The following is a 25,843-nucleotide window of genomic DNA, read 5'->3' on the forward strand; positions in this document are numbered from 1 at the left end:
TGTTCTGCCCCTGCTGCCCCAAGAGAACAACCTGTTCTCATGGAGAGGCCATAACAGCAAACCCCTTGCTAAGGTCGGAGCTATTTTTAAAACCAAGCAGGGTTAGCTGTGTGCCCCAGAAAGCATCCCTTTAATTAGGCTCTGGGGGAATGTGTGGCTGCGAGGAAGCGCTTGCAGCAGCCTGTTCCGCCCACAACAGCCTGAAGTGCTGTGCTCAGGGTGACGTGGCTGCCTGTCACCCCGGGCTGCACACCCCGGCTTGCTCAGATAAGCCGGGAGAGAGCGGTTGTAAACAGCAGCATGCGTGCATTCCTTCCATGCCACAGACACAGGTATTCATAGGGCTGAATGCGGGAAGCTTAGGAAGGTGTGAAGCACAACCGCCTCCAACCCTGACCCAGCTCCAAGGGCAGCAGGGCAAGAGCCCAGCTCCACCCTCACTTGTTGTACAGCTCTGCCAGCAAGCTCAATAAAACGTATTTATTCTGTACATTTATATAGAGATGCTTGGGGAACCCCCAGCATTAGAAAAATTCAAGACAACAAAACAGCAATTATGAAACCATGGCACCAAGAACAGTCATGCCACAGATGGCAGGGATGTGGTGAGACCAACCATCAGCTATTTCAGAGGTCACAGCACCACATACCCACTTTTGGGTAGAAAACATCAGGGCTGCTGCAAACAGCTGGATTTCCCCACCACCCCCAGACAGTTTTCTTTGTGACTTTGCAAGCACCAAAGGGAAGAGCCTGGTGGCTGGGGCCTTCTTGCAGGCATGGGTGAAAGACAATGTCACCGTAATACCCAGACCACTGCCAGGATGGGAAGAAAGGGGGATCCTGCTTGAGAAGTGACCTTGACCCAGCAGCTCCTGTCTCACAGCTGGGCTGATGGGAAAGAAGCAGAGTTTTCAGCTGGCTCAGTGCTCCCCTGAAGGGACAGGTCACTCCTGTCACTACAGAGCTGCCTCTGAATCCCTTTCACACTGGCTTCCCCATGTCTGAGCGAGCTCTTTTCAGGGTGCAGCCACCACTTCCCACCTGCTGGAGTCCTGCCCTGTGGAAAGCCGCTCTGCGACATCCATGGGCTTCTCAGTCCCACAGGTGCTGCCTGTGCCAGCAGCCCAGAAAGCAGAACTTGCTCTCATGATGCTAGAAGGGCTGTTTGGGTGTCCAAGTGCTATCATAGACCTTTGCCCTTCCCTTCAGTTAGGGTTGGCTGAAGGCCCATTGTTCACAGCAGACACAATTTGTCTAACAGTCAACGATAAACCCAAAAGCCTATGTACAGCTATACAGCCCCTGCTGCACCTCCAGGGTACACAGGAGAGCTGCATGACAGCAAGTAGGAGACAGATGTGCTCCACTCTTTGTGCACAGAGTCCTTGCTGGCAACGTCACCCTTCTTCTGACAACAAACCCCAGTGGCAAGGGAAAGAAAATTCTTCCTCCAGGGGAAACAGAAATAAAGTCATGCCACTTTCAAATCACAACTAAACCATAAAGTCACCTGGTTTTGTGTTCGTAACACACCCCGCCTTCCTCGCACATTAAGGCAAGCATGTGGGGAGCACACTGGGCTGAGACCTGGAAGAGCCACACCAGGGGAACCCACTGCAAACCACTGCTGCTAACGTGCAGATGACACCCTCAGCTGAACATTCGTGGAAACAACGTGCACACACCAGCAAAGGCGCAGGCCCTGCTCCTCTCCACAGAATGGCATCCTGCACAGCTGCTGCAAGGAGCAGATGCAAGTGCAAACTCTGCCTTCATGTTACATCGGGAGGCTGTGCAACTCAGCAGCCACAGCTTCCCAGGAGTCAGAAAGTGGGATGCTGAAAGGGTGTGTATGTATGTATGAGCAGGGAACAGGACATCTGTCCAACAGTAAGACACTCGGATTGGAGTAATGCAAAACCAACACACAAATGGACACACAGCAGATTAAAACCAACCAAGATTAGAACGGTTAAAAAGTATCCTGAATGCATTCTGAGAGGTTCAACGAAGGCTCTGCTGTGGGTGGCAGGGCCTCTTCCATCCCCTGCCCAGAAGAATGCTCTGCATGATGACTCAGGAGAGGACTGTTATCAACCCAGTACTTGGAGAGCAGAAATAGGCCCAGCTCTTGTGTCAGAGATGGAAAAACATCCCTTCACTGCTAGTCTTCAGGGGTTCTGCTCCTCCCAACCTGTCATTTTCAAACAGTAAACAAAGCCAGAACTTGCCTGTCCAGGTCTGCAGGTGCCTCTGATCTCTTCTGAAGAAGGGCAGGGTAACAAAAGCTGCAGGCGATGTTGACAGCATGCTTAACTTGCCCCATGTATGACACTGAATGCAAGAAACTCTCCCAGGTTCCATCTCACAGTGTGAAGGAGGGACACCCATGCTAGAACGGGACAGCAACAGCTCCCGGCATCACTCAGCCACAGGAGCTTCCATCCTTCTCCCCAGTTGTTGGTGAGTGGAGATCTTTCTGATGCAGTGGTAGTCAGAAACTCAGCTGTCCAGGCCCCAGGGACTCCTCCAGCCCATTTTCTTTGGTGGTGATGGCTTGGAGGTCAGTGACATGCCCAATGCCTTTGGTGACTCCTTCACGGAAAAGCAGCTTGGCTCCAATTTTCAAGTATTCTGGATGCTTGATGAATCTGAACCGGACGACTGCCTTTTCTCCCGTCCGCAGCTTGTCCTGAAAAGGAGGAGACCTTAGAACCCTGTGCACCATTCCAGCGCATGCAGGAGACGGGCATTTGGATGCTAAGATCAGGTAAATGAGGAGCTTGCTTCCCTCAGACTGCATGGCTTGAACCCTTCCAATTATTGTATGCATAAGGTGAGAGACAAAGATACTAGCTCTGAACAAAGGAGAGTTCACCTGCTTTCACAGTCTTGCTGTAGTCCATCGTGCTGCTTACTTTGTGAGGAAGGAATTATTTAACACATTGGGTGGAAAAGCAGTGAAGCAGGCAGGATAAAGAAATGGAGTGTACTCCTAGGAAGGGACACAGCTACTGAAGATACCAGTAGCCCCTAGGTTTACTAGAGGGCATCGTGGAATCCCAACAAACCCCACAGGGAGGCTGTCTTCCTCCCCTTTCCTCCCATGCTTACCTTTCCATGGATCTTCTCTACAATAGCAGTCTGTCGCACATTCCCCACGTGCACTGTCACCTGAAACCCCTTCCGGAAAGTCGTGGCATGGAACAACAGCACGATCTCAGCTTCAAACACTGAGCAGATAGTAGGGTTCATTTCTGGGCTCACCATGACCATGCCCTGCACAACAACCCAAAACTCAGACCAATTAGGATCTGTCTCCGTGCTTCTGAACAGCCTCCAAAACCACAAACACAGCTCCACACTGTGACTTGGACTTGCATCCCATTCTCAGCCTTGTCTCATCCTGTTTTGCAGCCTGGCCATCTCCTCCCATTCCAGCAAGTTTCCTGCAAGCATCTCTGCTTCATTCCCACCCTACCAATGGGGGATCTCCAGGTAAATCTCAAGTCCCGGCAGCAGCAGGACTCACCTTGCGCAGCAGGGAGCGGTCGAAGGGCCCGAGGGCCAGCGTGGCTGCCTGCCCAGCCCGCAGCACGCGGCAGGCTGAGCGGTTGCGTTGGATACTGCACACTTTCAACCGGAGGAACTTCCCGTCGTCAGTGGGACCAACCACCAGGTTCTCCCCTTCTCGGCAGATCCCACTGCCCAGGGCAGGAAAGCAGGAAAGAAGTGCAGGACAGAGTTCATCAAGAGACAAGGAAGAAATTTCACCCTCCAAAGGTAAACTCCCCTCAAAAATCCCCACGGCTAAGGAGGTGAGTGTCCTTGGACTCTTACCCAGGACCAACTAACAGGGATGCAAAGCTGCTGGGAACAGGGATTTCCTGCAGTAAGAATGAAAGCCACACTACAGCTCCTAAGAAAATACCGGGTAAGACAGGGGGCACTGTAGCCAGTGCTCTGCCACACTGCACCGTTTCTGCTGGGGAGACTGCAGTTGACACCGGTTCTGTGTAGATATGCTGGTAGCCAAACCAGTCACTCCTGAACACTGAGGGAAAGCTGCATTCTCACAGGGTAGCACGCAGTTAACCTCTGCTGGGATTGGAGGGCTTGTCCTCTACATTTCCTCCCCTTGCTTTTGGAAGGAGGAAAGCAACACCTTGGGGTCATGGCTAACCTCTGCCGACTCTGGATCCCAGAATGCCTTCCTTCAGCACTCTGCTGGTCACATTCCCAATCCAGCAACTTTACAGCAGACTCTCTGCTTGCCACCACACCACCAATAATTTGCTCACGGCACCTCCCGACACCCTGTAGGGCTTTACGCTCTCTTGGCTCAGTCATCTGGCAGCAGTCAGGACCGAGCCTTGCACCACTTCCACATCTGCAGTGGATGACTCCAACCCTGAGGGAACTCCAGCAACCATTCACACGCACATTTGTCCGCCTGGCCTCACTTACCTCGACAGAGTTCCTCCTACCACAGTCCCCACCTCTGGCACAGTGTAAATTTCATCAACCTGCAGGAAGGCAACAAGAACAAGCTGCTCAGACAGCTGTGAAATAGCACTCCAGAATGAAGAAAAGGTTCCCATCCCTTACGTGGATGGATGTAAGCTCTCTGCTGATCGTTAAGACACTATGTTGAAGTTTTCACCAGCTCATGCTACCTTCCCATTAGAGGAACTTCTGCCTTGTAAGTGGCAACCAGAGAAACAATCTTATCCCTGAGATGGGCACCACTTGGTTAGGACAGAGCCTAGCCTAACAGGCTTTTTTTTTTCCCAAAGACTGAGTCCTTCCTTTATTTTAATGTCTCCTAATAGTCTAGGAGTTCACCACATCGCTACCCCTGGTGTTCAGATCCCCAGGATGCTTGTCACATGTCACAGCAATGACTGCAATACCAGAACTGGGAACAAATTGCCCTTACGCACCTGAAACTCTGTTAGTTGCTGCATTAGTTCTTCCTGCTCTTTACTGTTGGTCAGTGGAGGCAGGATGTTGAGGAAGACTTTTAAGAGATCCAGGTTCTCCCCAGAAACACTGGACAGTGTGAAGATTGGGGTGATGCTGTCAGATAAAAATAAACAGGAATAAGCAGAAGGGCAGAGCACAGCTGCAGAGGGTGGATGGGATTCTGAATTTACCAAGTCCAGCAAAAGGACAGAGACTGCAGCAATAAATGGCTCGAGCAGGAGGACACATGGGCTAGGTACAGCTTTGCAGTAACCTCTGCCTCAGTGGTTGGTCAAGGCTCCGACTGCCTGCTAACCCACACTTCTGTCATGGAGAAGTAACTCCAGTGCAGCCTTGGGCATGTTCTGCTCCCAGAGCCCAGAAAAAGGCCTGAGAGGGAAAAATGCCCTCTTGGAGAATGCAAAGGTAGGAAACTTGATGAGAAACCAAGATATTAAGGATGTGGTCACCCTTCCCCAGCTGCACACAGTAGCCCAGTCTGAACTGTGGGCTCCCAGCAGAAGAAAGGAATGGTCCCTTACTTGGGAGACTGTGCAAACTGCTGTGCTGCTGTAACAGCATCATCATCTGAGTTCACAAGCAGGGGGAGCTTGTTGCAGCCTGGCTGTTTCAGGATTCGTTCCAGCTGCTTCACTGTCCGTTCCACGGTGGCTTTTGAACACAAATCAACTTTGCTGACGACAATGAAGAAGGGGACCTTGAGGGCCATGGCCAGGCCCAAGTGCTCTCGTGTTGTGCCCGCTGCAGGAAACAAGTGAGAGTGCAGGTGCAATAGCAGTCATCATTGTTGCTTGTTTATGTGACAGCTATGTCTCCTGGCTCTCCCACAAGCCCACTCTAGAGTGACCAGTCTAACCAGTGAAACTGATTCTCAGGCAACGAAAAGTCAAATTTATTCTTTTAAACAAAACCAAACATCAGTCCAGGAAGAAATAAAAACCACCAAGGATTTTTGTGACTGATCTGTTTGTTTCAGAAAGATGCAGTAGTTTTCATTCTTGGGCTGCAGTCTGCCAGAAAACAGCCACAAAAATGTCAAGAAAAGATGTGGGAGAATTCCAGCTGCCTTTTTACAAGGCTTTGGGATTCAGCACTTCTAAGAATATGCCAAAGTTGTGGGGGTTTTCTGACAAACACAGCTTCAAATTCCAAACAAAGCCTCCCTGTCCAGTGTGCAGTTTAACACTGGCTACAGCTGGTGAGAGGATCCTAGCTCTGCTCCCCTCCCAGGCACTGGCTTACAAGAAATCAGTAGAGGCTTCCGGACTCCTATGTTTTTCTGACCACCATTCCCAGCTAACAAGGACTCACTCCCCCATTCTCCATTTCTCTTCACCCGTCGCTGTCAATCCATGCAGGCAGGGCAACACTCACCAATGCCAGTGTTGGCACTAACCACCAGCATAGCAAAGTCCGGACAGTAGCTGGTGAGGCCAAAGATGGTTGTTTTCAGGTACTTGTGGTGGCCAGCCAGGTCAATAAAAGTGATCATTTTGGAAGAACTCTCACAAATCTCTTCTGCTGTTCGGGAGTCACTGTAATTTACCACCTGAGGGACATAAGGACTCGGTGAGAAAAGGAGTTCTAGCAGGCAAGTGAAGAAAACTCAGCTCTTATCTATCCACTTTGACCTCAGAATTAGTGAGATCATTCACCATGGGTGCAGGACACAACGTCTGCTGTAAATGGACACCTAGCACTTTGGTTCAGGTAAAGGGACACAGAGCTGTGTCACTTCTTTACCCTCACGTCCCAGTTGTAACAGGAGGGCAGCTCTATTCTCCTCCAGCTTTCAGATCTCACCTCTCCTTTGCTGTTGAAGCCAAGGATCTCAAAGCTGATGCTCGACGTTCTCCCGGACTGGATTTCATGAAGATGCCGGAAGAGGTTGAGGCGTGCTCTGCCCCTCCCGTTGTCCAGCTCTCCCTGTGTCAGGACACCCAACAGGGTTGACTTCCCTGAGTCCACATTCCCCAGCACAGCTACTCGCAGGTCTAAGAACTACAGGCAGAAGAACAGAGAAATCATGAAACTTCACCATCACTGCGCTGGCTGTGCATGAACACTACATGGTGGGGGAGATGTGTCTCAGCTGCCCTCTGCAATGGACACTATGCAGTGTAATCTTGCTCAGATTCTGCTCTTGCCCCCAGCAAACTACTGCCCAGGAGCTGTGATACACACTCTGGCTTTGATATCACCAAAAAAGGCTATTTGTTACAGCAGGACCTCTAAATCCTTCCCTGTTTGCACAGTGGCCTGCATGAGAACTGTTGTCATAGAAGCGAAATGATTTCTCACCTCTGCTCCAGGCAATGTCCCCTCTGGTATCTGCCTCAACCACAGTCTTGGAGATGAAAAGCATTATCATCAAACCTCCCTCTGGCAGCTCTTTAAAGCATCTGATATGGACCAATCTATGACACAGTGCCTCTAGGGTTTGGGCTCCCATCCCAAAAGGAAGTGGCTTACATGAAGCCTCTAAGTGTTTAGCAGGAGAGGATGGCCAAGACACAGGTCCCTACCTGCTGGTTGTCAGGCACCTTTCGGACAAGCACCTCCGTTATCTTCCTGGGAACGTCACTGTCGTAATCAACCTCTCTCTCCCGCAGCACCGTAATATCAGCCCCAACCCTGCCACAAACATGAAAGAAATGGGTGAGACACACTTGTCTTTGGCAGCTCTTGCACCTCAAGAATTATAAGCTGGCAAAGTGAATGGGATGAAAGCAGGAAAAGAGCCTTCACATTTCCAGGACCTCATGATGAGGGAATTTCAGTCATACAGAGGCTTTGCAGAACAGAGCCACCGGCTCCCCAGGGGACTCCTGGGGCAGTCTCTCTACTGGAGGCTGTTTATGGCTGCAGGCCCTGCAGATGAAAGGGAACACGTACTTCTCTGCCATGCGGCGCAGCGTCTTGAGCGAGGCACGCATCTCCTCCTCTGAGAGGCCTACCAGCAGCCCATTGTCCTCCACGCCGATCTGATAGACGGCCTCACCTCGGCCTTCCTGCAGTCGCCACTTCATCTGTGTCACCAGGTGCTCAAAGCGGTACTGGGAGGGATTCACCAGCTTCAGCTGTTTAACAGAGGGGGTGGTTATAGTCACAGCTGGATGCAGAGGGAATCGCACTGCCCAAGCTAGCAACTGCCTGACCCAACACCGTGAAACAACACTTCCAGTCCTGACCCACCTCTAGAAACCACAGCCCATGTTAGCATCTGCACAGACACCACAGGACAGGTGAGACAGAGTTTCACAAAAGTGCATACACATGGTAGAACTTTTCTGCATCTTGCTACAGGCAGCTGTACCTTGCCTACTGCATAGGTAAGGACAGGACCTATCTGTGACACATTTGCAAGTAAGTGCAAATGGTGGAACAGCCACAAGAATGTGGCAAATGATTATCAGTGACACCTGCACCTCCCTCTCCAAAGGAGTAAGATTTCAGGAAAAACACAGTGGGTCTCTTCTCCTAAAACAAATTCGTAAAAATGAGTCCTGAGATCAGACTCTTCCAGCTCAGCATAGTGAGCTAGGTACAGAAACACAGATGACTGATACTTCCTTAGTACAGTATCTACTTTTCCATCCCTTCTTTACACATGTTCCCCACATGCTGTCTTTGGTGAAGTTACTCACTGCAACATAACCTTCTGGGAGGAAGACCTCCTTCTGCAACCTCAAAAGGCTCACCTTATACTCGATGTTTCCATCTTCTGCCTGGTCAGAGAACGAAAGGAGACACAAAGGTTAGATGCTATGCCAGCAGGGACTTCCATAGGCATCAGCTGCCCAGATACTCTGCCACTTGTGCTGACAGTTTCAGAGAGAGGGAGATTGGCAGAAATCACTATGTTAGGTCACAGCCTCTTCTGCCATTCATTCCTACACTCAACTGGAACTTACTTTCAGTTTGTTTCTACTATTTGCATCTCACGTCATGAAAACCAGAGGACAAAACTAGAGAGGGACACAGAGGCAATACTGTTTGGGGAGGATTTTTTTACTGCTGCTAAAGAATAGGGCCAGTCTAACAGCCAGAGAGAGAGAGAGTTCCAGTTTCAAAAAGGCACAGGGCAGCAGATGATTGAGTCTTCCCCCTCACCCACCCATGACCCACAGTGCCACCCACAGCATCCCACTCCCACACTATCCAGCAGCTTCCATCTACCCAATGTGCACAGAAACAGAGGACTGGGAACAAAAGTCATTGCCTCCTCTTGTGCGCACTGATACCCTCCCCCAATTAGTTTTTCTTTAACTCCCTTCTATATCCTTGTGTATCATCTCTCTGCAAGAGAGAAGGACTACAAACATAAGGAAGCAAGCTACTGAATTCTTTGCAGAAGAGCAAGCTGGTCACTGGCCTGGCAGTTCTGGAGAGCCAGGCCTGATCAGGACCGTCCCTATACAACATGCTCAGAAGGGCTGAAGCCAGACTGGGGTTTCACAGAAAGGCCTGTGTACTCATCAGGTCTGCTACAACCACAACAGGCAGCAGCTTCCCAGTGAGAACCTGTAGCTGGTATTGAAGTAATCTTCCCACCGATTCGGTATAAGGACTACTGAGAAAGGGCGGGAGCCTCGAGGAAGCCAAGTACTCTGGCAAACTAAATGGGCTACCAAACCTAAGCACTTCCTTTTCCTCTGGACACCTGTTTGCATGTCAGGAGAGGCAATAGTCCTCTCCTTGCCTTCTAGCTCAGCTCCTAACCACAGCACTGCTTAGGGTGGCAAAGGGCCAACAGAGGGAAGTTCGTAATTGTCAGCTTAGCTCTCAGGCAGCGGAGCTATGCAGTGAGAAAAGGGTGCTTGTGGAAGTCTTCCTCTCTTACCATCTACCAGCTTTCCAGCTCTAAGAAATCCACATTAACATACTGAGCTGTCGTTTAAATAAGGGTGTGGGTCTCCTTCAAGGCGGCTGAGACTAGAAAAGCAACAAGCCTAGACTTGCTGGGCCACATACTGCACAGGGTGGTCAGGGACAGGAAGCTGTGCTGAACCCACAGGGGGCTGTCCAGCCTCCAGCTCAAAGGAACAAAAACTGAACCGCGGCTGCAGGGTACAGTACTGCCCGTGGAGAACATCTAACAGTAGCAAAGCGCTGTTTTCCCTTCTTGCCAAGAGTCACAGCCCTGCCTTGTGGAGGAATTGCTCCCTCCAAGCGCAGGCTCTTACGTATTTTACAGAAGACTTACAGTGAGGCCAAGCAATTGACTCCGGGGCAACATGATGCTCCCCACAGTGGCAGTCCTATTAGACTAACCAACACACCCATTTCCTACCAATGTCACTTCTTCCTGCTGCAAGAGGCAAGTGCCTCACACTCTCGCAGTACCATTTACATGTCCATGTAAGAAAACAGTCGCCAAATTAGCTGTGAAAGGAGTCACTAGCACCTGCTGAGCAACGCCTGAGTTTGGCAGCTGGAAAGGGACTTACACGCACCAGATCGGCTCTCGGGAAGAGATGCGAACAAGATGCTCGGCACTACGACTTGAGCAAAGCATTGTTTCCAAAGCCATTCAGTTCCCAGACGGCAGACAGACACCAGGCAGCGAGATACCTCTGACGGACAGGGCTTGGCAGACCACGCAGGGAGCCCGCTGGCACTGGGGGCACAACCATTGCCCGCTGCCACGTCAAACCCCGGAGGACAGGTCGGGGGGCTGCAGGGCACTCGGCTGCCGGGGCCGCAGGACGGCCCACAGGGTTGCTGGCCCAGCTCGGCAGGACCTCGCAGCAGCACCGCCGGGACCCTCGGCCGAGCCTCTCCAGAAGCTGCCTCCCGCCTGACCCGCTACCGAACCCGCCCGGTGCGGGGCAGCCCGCGCCGCACCGACCTCTTAGGACACAAGCCGCCCCTGCCAGAAGCGGCGCGGGCCCCTGCGGCGCCAGGCCCCGGACTGGGGGGAGACCCCCACTGCAGCTGACGGGACTCGGCGGCCCTCGGCCAGGCTGGGGGAGCTCACCTCAGGCGGCAGGTACGGCGGGTTGTTGGCCTTTCCCCCACGGCTCCGCCCGTTCTTCTTCTTCGCCTTGGAGCCGCCGCCGCCGGGCGCGGCCCCCCCGCGCCCGCGGAGCGCCCCGCCAGCCCCGCCGCCCGCCGGCCGGCAGCAGCCCCCGAACAGCTCCGACACCCGTGAGTCCATGGCTGTCGGCACGGCCCCGCCGCACGGCAGCTCCCATTCACGGCATGCTCCCCGCCCGCTGCGGGGCGGAGGGTGCTCCTCTGCGCTGCACTGGAGCCAGCGGGGCTGCCTGGCAGGGGTGAAGGGAACTCAGCGGCCCCCGGCGGGGCTTTGCCCCCTCACTGCCGCGCACCTGCCAGTCGTGCTCTGGACGCCGGGAAACCCAGTCCGCGAGTTCTCCGGAGCCGCCTGGGCAGCCCTGCGACGTGGCAGCCGCAGCTCACGGTGCCCGCGGCCGGACTGGGGCACCCAGTTTGCCGCAGCCACTGCGGTGCCTCCTCAGTGCGGCGCTCGTAACCCCCACCGAGCACCCCAGCAGCAGCAGCCGCTCCGCTCCGCCTGCCTCGCCGCTGCTGGCCAAGCCGCAGAAGGCCCGGGGCTGAGCTGCCCACGCCCCTCCCGAGCCGGAACACGCCTCCGCCCCACAGGGCACGGCGCATGCGCCGCAGCAAGCCGTTGTGGGCGGGAGCTCCGTCACTCCCATGCTGCACTGCGGCCGCGGCCATTCAAATCGCAGCTGGCTGGCGATCAGCAAATGGCGTCTGGCGGTGCTCTGGCTGTTCCCGTCTCTCCAGCGTCCTCACTGCTTCTTCCTGAGGCCCCCCCGGGCCTGAAGCGCGGCGGCAGGGTGATGTCCCGGAGGAGTGAGCTGGCGGTGGCCTGCCCCTTGGTGTCCGTGGTGTTCCCGGGCTCGGTGACCCGGGAGAGCTGCTGCCTCTTCGCTTGCGAGCTCCTTAAGCACGTCATGCACCAGCGGCACCAGCTCCCGCTGCCCTACGAGCAGCTCGCCTACTTCTGCCGGCGGGCGGCTAAGGTGAGGGGCCGTGGTGGCGAAGGGGGTGGTCGGGGGAGCGGAGCCCTGCGCCGGGGGTAGTCGTGCCCGCGGCCTTCAAGTGCTGCCTGTCAGTTAACCGTTATGGGTCGGTAACTCCCGGTCATTGAGTCTTAACTGCTTCTGAACTGCTCCTTATAGCTGTAACCCTAAAAGTTGCTCAACAAAACAAAAAAGGCAAAGCTGTAGATTGGGGGCCGAAGGTCTCAATGAGTTACTGTTTATTTCTTGTTCTGCTTTATGCTTAACGCATGTCACTGTTTTGTTTGTTACTCTAACAGCTCTTCAGGAAAAAAAATCAGGTGATTTGGAGTCGTGGTTTAAACCTAGATGGTAACTGGGCACCACACAGCAATTTGCTCACTCTCCCACTGCTCAGCTGGGGTGGGAAGGAAAATCAAAAGAATATGAACCCCATGGGTTGAGATAAGAACAATATAGTACTACTGCTAATAATAATAATAAGGGAAATGGCAAGCAGAGAGATTCTAAAACTAAAAGGGTAAAGAAAAAACAAGCAATAAGCAGCAGTGATAAGCAATACAATTGCTCACCATCTGCCAGCTGATACTCAGCCTTACCCAGGCAGTGATCTGCACCTTCTGGGTGACTCCCCCCAGTTTATATGATGTGCTGCTGTATGGGATACCCCTATTCCAGCTGAAACCAGGACACTAGTGATAACTGTTCTTCAAAACATGCGGCTTCTAATTCTTGTGGGAATTGATCAGTTCCGTGAGTCAGGTTCAAACTGAGTAGCTATAGAGTGTCCTTTTGTGTTCCTCTGATCTGATTCTGTGTGTGGATGCCTATATCTTTTGAAAGGAGCATAAAACGGTTGAGCTTTCCTTGACTTTCAGGGATGGGCTATACTTTCTGAAGAGTGTATTAGGACTAATGTGTCCTAATAATTAAATACACTAATTCTCTTTTTTTTTCCCTTTTCTTTTTTTTTCTTTTTTTTCTTCTTCCCCAGGATGGAGATGGGATTAAGAAGCCACTCCCCATGGACCCGGCAAGCAGGAAGTGCCAGCAGGTGCTGATGGAGCTGGAGGGAGTGCTCCAGCACTTGGAAGTAATGTTTAGTCTGACAGTGGTTCCTCGGGTTCTTATTCTACTTGGAGGCAATGTCATGAGGCCCAAGGAGTTCTATGAGCTCGACTTGGAAGGCATCCTTGAAGGCAGTGCTGCAGAGAGCCTGAAAACTGCATCCTGCGTTCGCAAGCTGTTCCACTCGCTGTTCGTCGCGGATGTCTTCAGTGAACTTAAGGCTCTCCCTGCCATGGGCACTGTTGTTATGCTCCAAGGACACCGCAATTGTGGTGTTGATTGGTTCCGGCCCAAGCTCAACTATAAAGTGCCAACTCGAGGGAGGAAGCTAACTGTGAATTTGTCCTGTGATGGAGACATCAATATAAGTGCCTTGCCTGCTCAGCATGTGACTTCCGACTGGGAGGACTACATCTGGTTTCAAGCACCAGTGACACTCAAAGGCTTTCATGAATGATGTGTGCTCTGTAGAATGTTTATAGAATATTCAATAACCTTTGGTGCTGCTTTAAGTGATGATAACTTTATAAAATATAACCTTGTATTCTTGTCTGTCTGGTTCTATTATCCTGGGCATCTACTGGCTTCATTTAGCTCGCCTGTGTTCATCTGTCTTCTTGGAGCTCTATCCTGTTTGGAGAGAAACCCAATCATACCAGTAGCGAGATCACTTGCAGTTTCCCAATAGCAAATATTGCACAGGAGGGTGGTAAAAATCTTTTGAAAGGAAGGTAAAGGTTGATGCGCTCTACACTTGATGCATATTTTTAACTTTGTCCTTTTGGAATGGAATGAGATAATAAAACTAGGAGGAAATTAAATTGATAATTTTGAGCTTGGAGTCCACTAGGGGTGCTGTCTCTGCCTGTTCTTTAAGAACCGCTTACAATGTGTAGTGACTGCTAAAGCTTGCTCTAGGGGAAGAACTGCCAGAATGAAGAAGGCAGTCTTATGTGCAGCTATCTACTTGAATATATAACCACAGGTCTCTTGAATGAAGCATAACTTGAACATAGGAGTGTGTGCTCAGGAGATCAAAGCTCTTCCACCAAAGCTGCTAGTTCTGCATAAGCTCTCGAAGAGAAGACTTGCTTCTGAGGAACAAGGGCCCCATTCCTTGCTATTCTCTTCCCCAGATGAGTGCAATGTTACTGCGTTAAACTGTTTACATATTCTGTTATGCTTGAACTCTGAATGCAGCAAGGATGTGCTGGGTATGAAAGAAGACAAGATGTTTTTAAGTTTTTTTTCTTAAGGTTTTTAGAGTTTAATTAACAAATTTAGTACTATAATTGTTATCCAAATAAAATGCTGTCTTCTACATGCAATTGGATCGGATTTATTATCTGGCAAAGTGAAGGTTCTGCTGGTGGCAAACCAACTTGCCTCCATTCTGTGTACATATTGAAACTGCAGGTTCACAGATGTTCCACTTTTCTGACAAAGTTCATGATATCTTGTGCCAGAAGCTTTGGTTCCTCAAAGGCAGCAAAATGCCCTCCACGTGGCATGTAAGAGTAAGTGATGATGTTCTTGTAGGCTTCCTTTGTCCAGACTTGTGGTGTATGTGTTATCTCCTGAGGAAAGGCTGCAATCCCTGTGGGAACATACACTCCAACCCTAGAAGACATTGGTTAACTGCATTTTTGGAGCAAGTAGTGGGGAAAGTCTGTAAACCCCTTCTGACTCTGCTAACTGCCACAGTCAGCTGGGGAAGTTTACCACAACAAACTGTTTTGTGGTCTTGCACTGTGCTGTGCTTTCATTTGGGTCTCCTTGACTTTAAAAGTGTTGTACCCAAAGAGCAAAGCAGAGCCAACTGTGCACCCAGCCCAGTCTTGAAATGTTTCATATTTTTTAACTTGCCTTGTTTTGTATATGTTTTGTGATGTATGGCAAGATGTCACACTTCTGGGAGGTCAGAAACCAGCTGGCTCATGCTTACTTTAGAATTCATGGTGCCAGTGCAAGAAATTACTCTCTTGAGGGGAAAGGTAAACTGGTTCAGTCTACAGAGAAAAGGACTCTTCTATTCGTTTGCATGATCAATCACTTGGAGAATTCTGCTCAACAGCATTTTCCTGCTCAGCCTCTCATATTCATCTTAAAGCCAGCAGCTGTCAGAAGGTGCTATGTTTCAAGTACTGCTCTCCAAATTGCTTCCCCAAGGTTCTACTCAAGAGTTGTAGCTTTTAGTTTATCCACCAGTGAGCCTCATCTTTCCTAATTCATATCAAACTTCTCTTTTAAAAATGCTCATGTTTTTCTGTCTGCTTTTTACTGAACTGAGCCACAGATTACATTTGTTTGATGAATAAGTATATGACCTGTATTTTGATCACCAAGACTGAAAATACTTGGCCACAAGCTCCTGTGTGAACTATAATTTGAAAGAAAAGTGACCCTTATCTATATTTATCAAAAGTAAGCAGAACTTGGTGATTTTGGTTTCATGTTACCTGGAAATAGCACTTAGATCAGGGTCCTTGGTAATGTTCTCCTTGTAGAATCGCATGGAGGACACAATGGAGGCTGTCACCCAATAAATCATCACATTGGTCAAAAGCTCATCAAGAGTGTATTTGCTGTTGAGTGAGAAAGATGAAGAAATTTCATTGGAAGCTGTTTCTCGGTATGCTGTATTGTGATTTTGCCCTGAAATGCCCTCGTTTCCTCTTGTTCTCCACTTGTATTCAAGCAGCAAATTGACACCCATGTACCCAGACCGAAACTACCTGGTATTCAAGCAGTAGCCTGCAGGCAATCTGCTATAAGTTTAAACTACTGCTTGTCACATGTAATCTTCCATTATTCAGCTTTAATTGGTCAGTCTTTTACCTCTGCCTTCATCAGTTTTCATCACTCAGTCTTTTAATGAATGTTGTTAGGGAAGAGCATCTCTTTTCTTACCTTTCCAAGCCTCCATCATCTTTCTGCAGAAATGATTTATCTGTCCAGGTAGAGAATTTCTCCAAAATATACGCAGCAAGCCCCACGGGGGAGTCATTCAGTCCACAACCTAATTCAGGAGAAGGGGAGAGCTATTACAGTTGCCTGGCATTGCAATACTTCAGTGGAAGTTAAACTGGGCTTTATCGAGTTCTTTAGAGTTTTCTATGAGAATTCAGTAGAAAATCTGTATTTTAGTAGGCCTGGTAGTACTTTATCCTTGAGAAATTCACCCCAATGGAATTCTAGCTGTAACTGACTACAAACTTAGGTACTTCCTACACAAAGGAAGCTAGGAGCTAAGGAAGTCCTGTTGGCTTCTTGGTCATGTGTGGCAGGAGGTACAAATTCAGGTGTAAAGGGATTATGAGACATTTTTTATAAACTATTTGGGGCAGCATCCTGCTTAGAGTGGATAACCAGCACACTGAATGCTGTTCATCACTTTTTATCTAACTTAAACAGTGGAGTGTATCTGTTACCCGTTTCTGGTTATGGGGAAACACTAGCAAATATTATAAACATGGCATGTACACAGTATATTCTATCTCTGTTCTTACCTGTAAAACTGGGACAGGGATTACTTCAGTTGTGAAGGAGGCTTGCCTTGGGAAATTCCTGTATCATACCCCAGGCTGTAGTTTACAATATACTTGGTATTGCCAGCTCTGAGTGCTGTGACTATGCACTATGAGCACTCAGTGACTATGTAGAAGATGATGCACAACACAGTCTTAATATAATAGTGGACATAGCAAATGCAAAGTAAGTTTGTGCATTGGCACAACTGTTTCCCTGTGCTGGCAGGCCTGGAGTGATTTGGTACAGATCACAGCTGTGTAAATGCTTTGACCAGCAGTGGTAGTGCAGGCTGAAATGTGGCAGCTAGCATGTAACCCATCCGGAGATGAGCTTTTTCTGGGCTGAAAGCTGCCTCTGAACTACTGTATCCAACATCCACAAGTTAGATGCTCAGAAATACGGGTCTTGTTTGCAGTTTGTTATTCACCCTGTACACATCTTAGGTCCTATAACTTGTGGTAAAAGAAATACTTCAAGCTTTGCTTTAGACCTGCCTAATAAAAACTAAACTGACAGTGTAGGTATTTCTTCAGACTGAGTAGCAGATAGATATTTTTTTCCTCCCTCTTCAGTTTCTACATTTCACAATTTTAGTGTGCTACAAAATCCCTGCTCTTCTTTTTCCAGGCTGAAGAGTCCTTGACTACGTACAGTGCTCATACAGAAGCTGCTTGGTCACTCCAGCCTTCCTTTTCTCCCCTTCCTGTACTCTTCTGATTCCAAAATACATTTATGAAACAGGGCAAACAGGGGTGCAACAGATTCTGAATACTGTAGATCTAGTGTTTGTCTTAGTCTCTTTTCGCTTTCTTTAAGAGTTTGTAAGATTCTCTTGAACTCTGACCTGGCTGACGTTTCAAAGCCCTGTCCATGACTCATGGATTCTCTCATATGGCAGCAGCAGCCAAACTCGAGCCCATTGTGACTTTCTTTCTTAATCAAATTGCTTTGGACTTCATTGACATCAGTTTTTATTGGCCCGCTTAATCAACCGCTCACTTAAATGTTTTTGCAACTCTCTGCAGTTATCTTTAGAGTAAACCAAAGCCTGGATAGCTGTCAGATTTTCACTTAATGGTTAACTTTTAACTGTAGAGAAATTGGGATCATGTTGAATTAAACAGGTTCCAGCACAGGGTTTTTATTTACTCTCCCTCTCCTGGAACTTGCTTATGTATTCCTATGAGTGGATTCTCACATTGGCCAGTTATTAATCCATGATCTTAATCCTTTTAAGTCAAGGCAGTTTAATTTCTTTAACAGCATTGGGGAAGGAACCTCAACAAAACATTTTTGGAAATAAAATATGTTCAGTTACTGGATCCCCAGTTCTTTGATTCTGACAGAGCTCTGATTTTTGAAGCGTGATTTCCTTGTGATATTATCACTTGTAAGCCTATTCTTCTCTTTAAAATAGTTTTGCTCGTTTCCTGATCAGTGACTAGACAGACTGCTCTTTGTTTTTCTGGGTCTACCTTCATTTTTGGCTCTTAAAAAACCCAAGAAAACAAGCTGGTGTCTTGTTTGTCTCCTTTTATTCCTTTGGTATTGCAATCGGTTCAAGCAACAGACTTAGGCATTAATTAACTTTTCAGTTTGAGTTTTTTCTGTTTTCAGTGAGTTGCCATGATGGGGTGCTATTCGTTTTATGGTCTCCACATCTGGCAGGAGTCTGAGACAGCTCCACTGTCTCTCCTGATGAAGGCTAATTTTGTTAAAGGAAGACCCCATTAGTCCTCCCTAGGGAGGACTGATGCAAATCATTCATTTAACTTTCCCAAGGTGGCCATATCTTTCTTCAGACTCCTCATATACTGGCCTCACTGTGTCAGGCTTCTGGCTTTTCAGGTGTTAGGGCTGTGTCTAGCTTCCTGCAAGTTTCCCACTGGACTTGCTCATGCTATTTGTCTTGTTTTCAACCAAATTTATTTTTAGAAGCTTCAATTTCAGGACCCTGTGCTGTATTTTAAGGGTTTTTTTTGCAAAAGAGTTCTTTCCCCAAGAGACGTGGCATGCCATTTAAAAGACCTTGAAGAGTGGTACTTGTACTATCTTTTTTTAAAGCTGTTCTCCTTAACTTCCTTTTACACAGTTCTTGCCCCATGTCTTATATTTAGTCACCACAACTCATTGCTTCTCAAACACAGTTGGCCTTTGTTCAGCTACGTCTTTACATACCATGAACGGTTACTATATAATGTTCAGAGGGATGTATAGAAGTTTCACTACCTGCAGTGTCTGGTTTGGTGGCTTGGATGTGTAAGTATCCAGATTCTCGCAGAATGTCATATATATTCTTCTGGACGAAAGGATACATACGGTGAACATCTTCCCGAGTGAGGCCTACGAGCCATGGTACATAAGCCCCAAGCATGACAGAAATAACCTTTCCCAAACCTCGTATGGCAATGAAGACAAGATTCAGATGAAGCCCTTTCACGCACCTGAAATTAAGTTAGTGAATAGAAGGTTAAATCAAGTGATTATCTGTATATAAAATAAGTCTGACTGGGGCTGTGATAGAAATATTTTACAGAGTAAAATACTTGAAGCCCTTCAGGTTCACCATGATTGGAAAATAAATATAATTATGGGAGTTAAAAAATGGTACACCTGGTGTCATCTCCATGCAGCTGTGCCACTGGTATGATCTTAGCTTCAGGTACTCAATTTCTGGATGTGGTATATCCATGCTGATGTCTCTGGCTGTTGATCTAATGTTGTTCTGTGCTACAGGAACAGGCTGCGCTGGTAATCTTCTGAAAAGCTGGATTAGATCACACATGGCCACGGTGCTCTGGGTGCTCCAGAGCACAACTGCCATTAGGAGCATGAGCTGCTCAGCCTCCAATCTAACTGCTTTAAGAGCTTTCCCACTTTATCTGTTCTCTGACCTCAGCATGGCTGTGGTGCCTGCTTTTCATTAAATGCTAAACAATGAGCTGTGATGCCATCTTGTAAGGAAGGTGTTGTGTTTCTTCTTCAGGCTCAATTCTGCATTTTCTATAGGAAAGTTCTATACTTCATGGTACTGTTCAGCTGCTGAGAGGCTGAGCTCCTTCCTTCTTTTTCTCCCTGCTGATTTTAAATTTATCTCCTTCCTGATTTGGAATGAGAATCTGTCTCCTTTAGCTAGTGACAGAGAAGCCAAACAGCTCTGAAATTTAGAAAGCATGAAAACTGTGCCAATATCAATGCAAAGCATATGGATACAACTGAATGCACAGGAGTAGGGACATCCCTGGTGGAAACTGAGCAGAAGGGAATGAGAGGCAGGGCAAACAGAGGGCAGGACCAGGACGATGGAGCACAAAATGATAGGAAGAGAACTGGGGGCATCTTTTCTGCACTGATTGCCTTTGCTACTCACTGTGGCAGCATCTGGGCCATGTTTGTGGTAATGCGAGATCCCCAGTCTCCTCCCTGTAGGTAGTATTCCTTGAAGCCCAGTCTGTTCATCAGCTTATGAAATATTCGAGCAGCTGCAATGCTGTCAAACCCTGTAGGCAGAGAAGAACAGAGGAGACCTTTCTGTCCTGGTGTTCATCCACTGGCCAAAGACTGTGGCCTTTCAGAAGTATGTGAGTATGCTGCTGTGTGAAGGCACAGAGTGCTATGCTGCTCTGCCTCACTCTTTGGCAATAAAGCGAACTCAAGATGATAAGAAATTCAGTGGAAAGTGGAGAAAGTGGGAATCAGACATGGCTTCCAGCTACCAATGCCTTCCAAGTATGCAGTCACCCCCAGAGCCTCAGCCACATGGGTGTTAATGCAAAGCTAAGCATCTGCATTCACAAACTGCAGTGCCCAGGGATGGCTCAGGTGTCATTCCAAAACCCTTGTGATTCCAACAAAGCCTTTTCATCACTTACCCTGTTTGTGTGGTGCCTCTGAGAAGCCATAGCCTGGGATGGATGGGCAGATGACCTCAAACACCACATCACCCTCATTCAGGCCATGGCTGGCTGGCTCTGTCAGCAGAGGGATGATCTTGTAGAACTCATAGAAGGAACCGGGCCAGCCGTGGACCATTAGCAGAGGTTGAACAGTTCGACCATGAGGGACGTAGGAGGGCTTGACGTGTATAAAATGGATCTCGATCCCTGCCACACATCCAAGACAGATAAATTAAAGCTGTGGTTCTGCACAGTTTCTGCTCTGGACTCTGAAGATGGAAGGTGGAAAAATTGTTATTATCATTTGCATTGGAAGTTATACAATCCACGGCAGGAAGAGGCCTAGCTGAAAGGGATGGCTGGTATTGTACCTACATCTCGTCTTTTGCATACAAACAACGGTATTGATCCCAGCCCCAGGTATTGGAGTCACAAGAGTTTGGACATCCACCTCCTGAGGAACTGGACGCACAGTATATAAGTAGAGCTGCACTTACATGAATAGCATAGAAGTTTAGCCTGCAGATCTGGCTAACCTCACTTGGCTAAACTGTGTGGTGGTAGTAGATATTCTAGCCTCAGAGTCTGGGTAAATTTTGCCATTTTCAAAGGTGGCTTCAAGGCCATAGCAGAAGAAAAGATCATTATTTAGCACAGGTTCAGGGCCAAATGAAGCCCATATTGAAGTAGACATAATCTTATTGCCACTCTGACTGTCTTAATCTATGGGAGGTTATTAATAATAAAGCTGCCACTAGTGATATTTCACTTATATCACTAAGCTTTTACACATAGTGTTGTCTTAAATATTGTAATCTCTTAAATCACCCCTTTCTGTCTTTCAGAGTAAGACCTGCTCAAGCCACGGAGACCCCTCACCTTCAATGGTGGTTTTGAAATGGGGATATTTGTTCAGGACTTCTACTTGCTTGCGCCAATCAAACTGGTTCCTCCAGTAGGCCACCACCTTCTGCAGGTAGCTGGAGTTGAAGCCATAGTGGAAGGCAGCCCCTTCCAGATGTGGTGTGTAGCGGGCCTGATCCAGGCGCCGGTGCAGGTCCTGCAGAATGGAGCCTTTCTTGTGAGGCTGGCCAGTGGCTCACACGTGCCCTACACCAAGGTGGGCATGGATGGGCTCATCTGGCCCTGCTGGCTTTTATATTGCTCTCTGGGACACCACGAGCCCTCCTGAAGCAGTGGAGTACTGGGTCCTACTCCTAGCCTTGCTGCTAACTTGCTTTAGGCTTTTGACATTAGGAGCTGGCTGGGGGAAAAAGCTCAGCCTGAGCTGCTAACTGCTAGTTGGCTAGATAGGGACATGCAGGGACACGTTTGCATGTAGGGACAGAGGTGCTGTGACTCAGTCAAACCTCCACCCCTCTTCACCCTACCAGCCCTTCCTTTTGTGGAAGCTGCTCTGTCCTGCCCCACCAGTATCACTGCTGTCCTGACACCCTCCCAATCCATCATCCACAGACCCACTGTTTGCTGTCCAGTGGCCTTTCCACAGGAGAAGCCCCACGTCACATGTAGAGTCAGTGATATCAAAGTCTTTATGGCCCATTGTGATGAATCTGAGCTCAAATCCCATTCATAAAGGGCAGTGAGCCAGAGCATCATCTAGGTAGCTGCACTGGCTGGTGCACTGCTATCACCCCAACAGGATCTCCTCAAAGCAAGGTGGGTGATGAACTGGCTCAACCTTGCAGCTTTCTGCCTCTCTCACATCCCAGCCACCGGTACCTCGATTTCTTTGTCAGACGTTTCAATCCTGAAGGGACGGATACTTTCATCTTCTTTCCTTTTTACGGGTCTTTCGCCTGAGCCCCACCATCCGTCACTCATTTCAATAGTCTTGATCTTGCGTCTAGACCTCAGCCAGTAAACCAGCAACCCTCCAACTCCCAGCGCAGCTGCAGGGACCAGGACTGCATGCTTCTGAGAATATCCAAAAGACCTGGGGAGGTATAACATTGTGGTCAGCAAAAGAAGCGTCAAGGATAAAGGGACTATGCTGAAGCTCGTATGCACATTGGTTGGGTCTGAGCAGGAACAAATGCCTACAGATCCCATGGAGTCAGCAGGGGCTGAGGGTTTCTAATTTTTGAAGATCACAGGCAAGATCTGGGGCAGGGTTACATCTACTAGCCCTCCTTAGTGACCTCAAGTCTTTACTGATTAGGACTTGCTGACCACAAGGCTTCCTTGTCCCTCTTCTTGTGAGCCAAGATGCCCTGGGGGACAAGGGTCAACAGGATACGGGCCAATCTATTTTCAGCAGGTACTGGAGTGAATGGGATAGTGGCAGTTGGACACCTCCAGGAATAAAAACTGCACAGAGAGAACTGGCTGAGGAGCAGGAGCAGACACAAGGGTCTTCAGCTGCTGGAGAGAGCTTAATGTGGTGGACATGTCCCTCTTAGCAGTGCTTTGTACATAGCTCTCCTACAGATTCAGTCCTGTTTTAGGGCAACACTGGTCCTCCACCACAGCTTTCAGTAGGCAAGAGTCTCAGCTTGTCTCTTTCTGTTCTGGACAGCAAGGTTTCAGACTTTCGTGAGATGCGAGGGCTGAGTCACCAGGGTTGGATTTAACAGACTTAAACAGACATACAGCATATTTCAAAACTGTTCACATGCTTGTGCAAGCAACCCAAAGGCTGTGCACCTTCCTGTCCCTCTGACCTCTGCCTCAATCCAGCTTCCCCTGGGGATTAGGAGATTTGTCTGGGGCTACTGCAGGGGGCTGCAAGGGAACTGTGAATGAAGATTTTGTTGTTGCTGTCATACAGGGTATGGAAGGGATTATGCTGTGCCCCAGCTAGGGTGCTAATAGAAAGTGGAGACCTTAGCACAGGGCAGACATTTCACTCACCTGATCTGGGATGAGATGGTCTCCCTACACAAGGAAAAGAAAGAAAAAGAAGATACTTATAGTCTGATAGTGTTGTCCGGATGGTACCAACCCTTGGGGGTGGTACAGAGAATATCACCTACCAGCACCATTTAATCACAAACAGTTTAGCCACCCCGCAACATCTGCCATTATTTTCCCTATTTTTCAGGTGGGACTGACAGGCATGGGCTCAGAGCACTGCTGCTGCACAAAGAGACGGTGTTTCTGGGCTGTGTTTTAGCAAGATAATTTGTTGCCATAATATTCCCTCCTTTGGCATAATTTAGATAAGAGACACTTAACAACTGTAGGTGTCCTTGTGGTGTTTCATCCTACCAGCAGCTGTGTTACTTCAGACAAGAAAATAGCTTATTTTGACTGAGGTATAGCAATAGGTGTGCAGCCTCTGCAGGGCACTTTCAAGCTCAAGGGTTACTTTGCTGCCAGCCATGTTGTATTCATTGTGCTGCAGGGCTGGCACGAGGAGAGCTGTGCAGGACCTTTCCCTGTTCAGAGTTCAATGAGCTGCTATACTTTTGCTACTTCTAACTACCCCTAACTGAATGCCAAGCTTTTAGGTCTCATCTGCCTGCAAGCAAAAGAGAACATCCTCCCTGATTCTCTTTCAGCCTGGTAGATTCTCTTGCAAGAAAAGTGCAACCTAAAATCTAGCAAAATTAAAAGTGACAAGAAAAAGTCTTGTTACTGTGTCCTTTGGAAAGCAGCGAGATTAGGGAGCTGTTGGTGTCACAATTACCATACGTGGAGACCAAAAAAGAGAAAAAAAAAAAGACGTGAGACTCCATGAAAACCCAAGTCCACCCAGTGTTTCTTTTTGCCTAGTATCATTTCCCACTGCTGCCCGTGATGCAGAACCTGGTGCCTGTTCTGGAGACCCCAGCAATTGCAAAGGCAACTTGGTAACAATCTCTGTAACAGTTTGATTTTTAAGGAGGTATCTCCTTAAGCCGCTCCCGGGCAAGGAAGTATAGGGCTCCTAAAAGCAAACAGTGTCAGCCTCCACCTCTCTAAAGGCTAAGCAGCTTATGCAACAAGTAATAATACCCCCCTGTACTTACATCCTGAAGTTTAGTGAGTCAGAGGCATGAATCCAGTTATCATGGCGATAGCACAAACTCAGCATTGCTAACAAAACAAGTGTGCTCCTGAAGCAGCTCTCTGAGCGATGCACAGCAAGGCTCAGTCTAATAAAACCTCCTCCCCATTTATGCTCAGGAGAACTCAGCTGCATGCTCCCACCCTGGTGACCCCACAGGGGCTTTCTCCTGCTCCAGCCCTGGGGAGCCCCATTTGGAGTCTCTCCTCCCCATGCCGAAGAGACCTCACCAGGTGTTGGGAAGGATCTCCTGCCACATGTCTGCTCCTCCTTTCCTGGCCGCTGCTCCAGGTGAATGAGTCCAGGTGCCTCCTCTGCTGGCTTTCTTTTCAGCAGTGACACTCTGGGGCAATGCAGTTGCAAGCTACGTCATCACTTAGTGCCACCTATTGCCTAAGTGTGCAGCCACAAATTAAGTTCAGCAGGGGAAAATGCAAAGTCCTGCATGGGGAGGGAATAACCCTGTGCACCAGCGCAGGCTGGATGCCAGATGAAGAGAAAACAACTCTGCAGAGGCTGGCCTGAAGTCACCTGCTGAACCTGAGTCAACAAGGTGTCCTTGCAGTGAGGGACAGCTGTGTACAGGGCTATATAGTAAACACGTTAGCCAGCAGGCTGAAATAAGTGATCCTTTGGTCACTTCAGCACTTGTGAGACCATATCTGGAGCGCCAAATCCAGTTGTGGCCTTGCTGCTAGTGCAAAGACTGGAATGGTGGTGTAGGGCCACCAGGCTGCCAGGGGGCTGGGGCATGTGGGGTATGCAGAGGGACCTGGGCTTGTTAAGCCTGGAGGAGAGAAAGCAAAGGGTGAGATCTTATTGCTGTCTACAGTTCCGTAGTAGAGAGCATAGGAAAAATGGACCCAGGCTCGTCTTGGAGGAGCAACACTTGAAGAACAGAAAGCAATGGATGCAAATTGCAACAAGGAAATTCTGGTTAATTATGAGAAGAAATCAGTTCACCATGGAGGTACCCAGACACTGGGGCAGGGGCCCAGAGAGGATGTGGGATCTTCATCCTTGGAAGCATTCAATATTTGGCAGGAACAAGGCATGGAGCAACCTGACCTACCTGAACCTGCTCTGAGCAGGAGCTGGGATGAGCTGACCTCCAGGTATCGCTTCCAACCTGTGTATCAAGTGGCTCTATTCCATGTGCTTTGCAGCAGCCAAGACTAAAAGGGAAAAACAAGTTTTTCATTTTCCACAAAAATCAATGCTTTGTTTTAGCTCAGGGGACTGGATTTCATATCCGTCATGGTCAGTATAATCTTGCTGGATAGTGTAAATTGCTGCAGAGTGTCCTTGCTGTGTTTTACTCCAGGAATAGCTAC

At 48.8% G+C, this 25,843-nt stretch overlaps 3 protein-coding genes across 3 annotated transcripts; 1 reads left to right on the top strand and 2 right to left on the bottom strand.

The window, feature by feature from the left end:
• Positions 1 to 466: 466 nt before the first annotated feature.
• Positions 467 to 11,166, bottom strand: GTPBP2 (GTP binding protein 2). The gene is made up of 12 exons (XM_057415344.1): positions 10,970 to 11,166; positions 8,691 to 8,717; positions 7,885 to 8,069; positions 7,515 to 7,623; positions 6,793 to 6,990; positions 6,364 to 6,538; positions 5,511 to 5,730; positions 4,947 to 5,082; positions 4,471 to 4,529; positions 3,536 to 3,707; positions 3,118 to 3,282; positions 467 to 2,695 (listed from the first exon to the last, which is right to left on the bottom strand). Exons 1-12 carry the CDS (start codon positions 11,147 to 11,149, stop codon positions 2,498 to 2,500), a joined length of 1,824 nt encoding a protein of 607 aa, XP_057271327.1. The 5' UTR covers positions 11,150 to 11,166; the 3' UTR covers positions 467 to 2,497.
• Positions 11,167 to 11,723: 557 nt separating this feature from the next.
• Positions 11,724 to 13,607, top strand: MAD2L1BP (MAD2L1 binding protein). Its single transcript, XM_057415349.1, has 2 exons — positions 11,724 to 12,002; positions 12,997 to 13,607. Exons 1-2 carry the CDS (start codon positions 11,724 to 11,726, stop codon positions 13,525 to 13,527), a joined length of 810 nt encoding a protein of 269 aa, XP_057271332.1. The 3' UTR covers positions 13,528 to 13,607.
• A 781-nt stretch (positions 13,608 to 14,388) lies between these two features.
• On the bottom strand, positions 14,389 to 24,874 carry LOC130602492 (epoxide hydrolase 1-like). Its single transcript, XM_057415389.1, has 10 exons — positions 24,740 to 24,874; positions 23,372 to 23,395; positions 22,241 to 22,454; positions 21,377 to 21,557; positions 20,474 to 20,704; positions 19,972 to 20,101; positions 18,831 to 19,045; positions 15,981 to 16,089; positions 15,530 to 15,655; positions 14,389 to 14,690 (listed from the first exon to the last, which is right to left on the bottom strand). The coding sequence occupies exons 1-10, from the start codon at positions 24,766 to 24,768 to the stop codon at positions 14,489 to 14,491; spliced, it is 1,461 nt and encodes a 486-aa protein (XP_057271372.1). The 5' UTR covers positions 24,769 to 24,874; the 3' UTR covers positions 14,389 to 14,488.
• Between the last annotated feature and the right edge of the window lie 969 nt (positions 24,875 to 25,843).

Source organism: Pezoporus wallicus, unplaced genomic scaffold (assembly GCF_028554395.1).
Source record: "Pezoporus wallicus isolate ANWC-B61680 ecotype Strahan unplaced genomic scaffold, APGP_CSIRO_Pwel_v1 contig_5352, whole genome shotgun sequence".
In the NCBI taxonomy this organism is placed as follows: Eukaryota; Metazoa; Chordata; class Aves; order Psittaciformes; family Psittacidae; genus Pezoporus; species Pezoporus wallicus.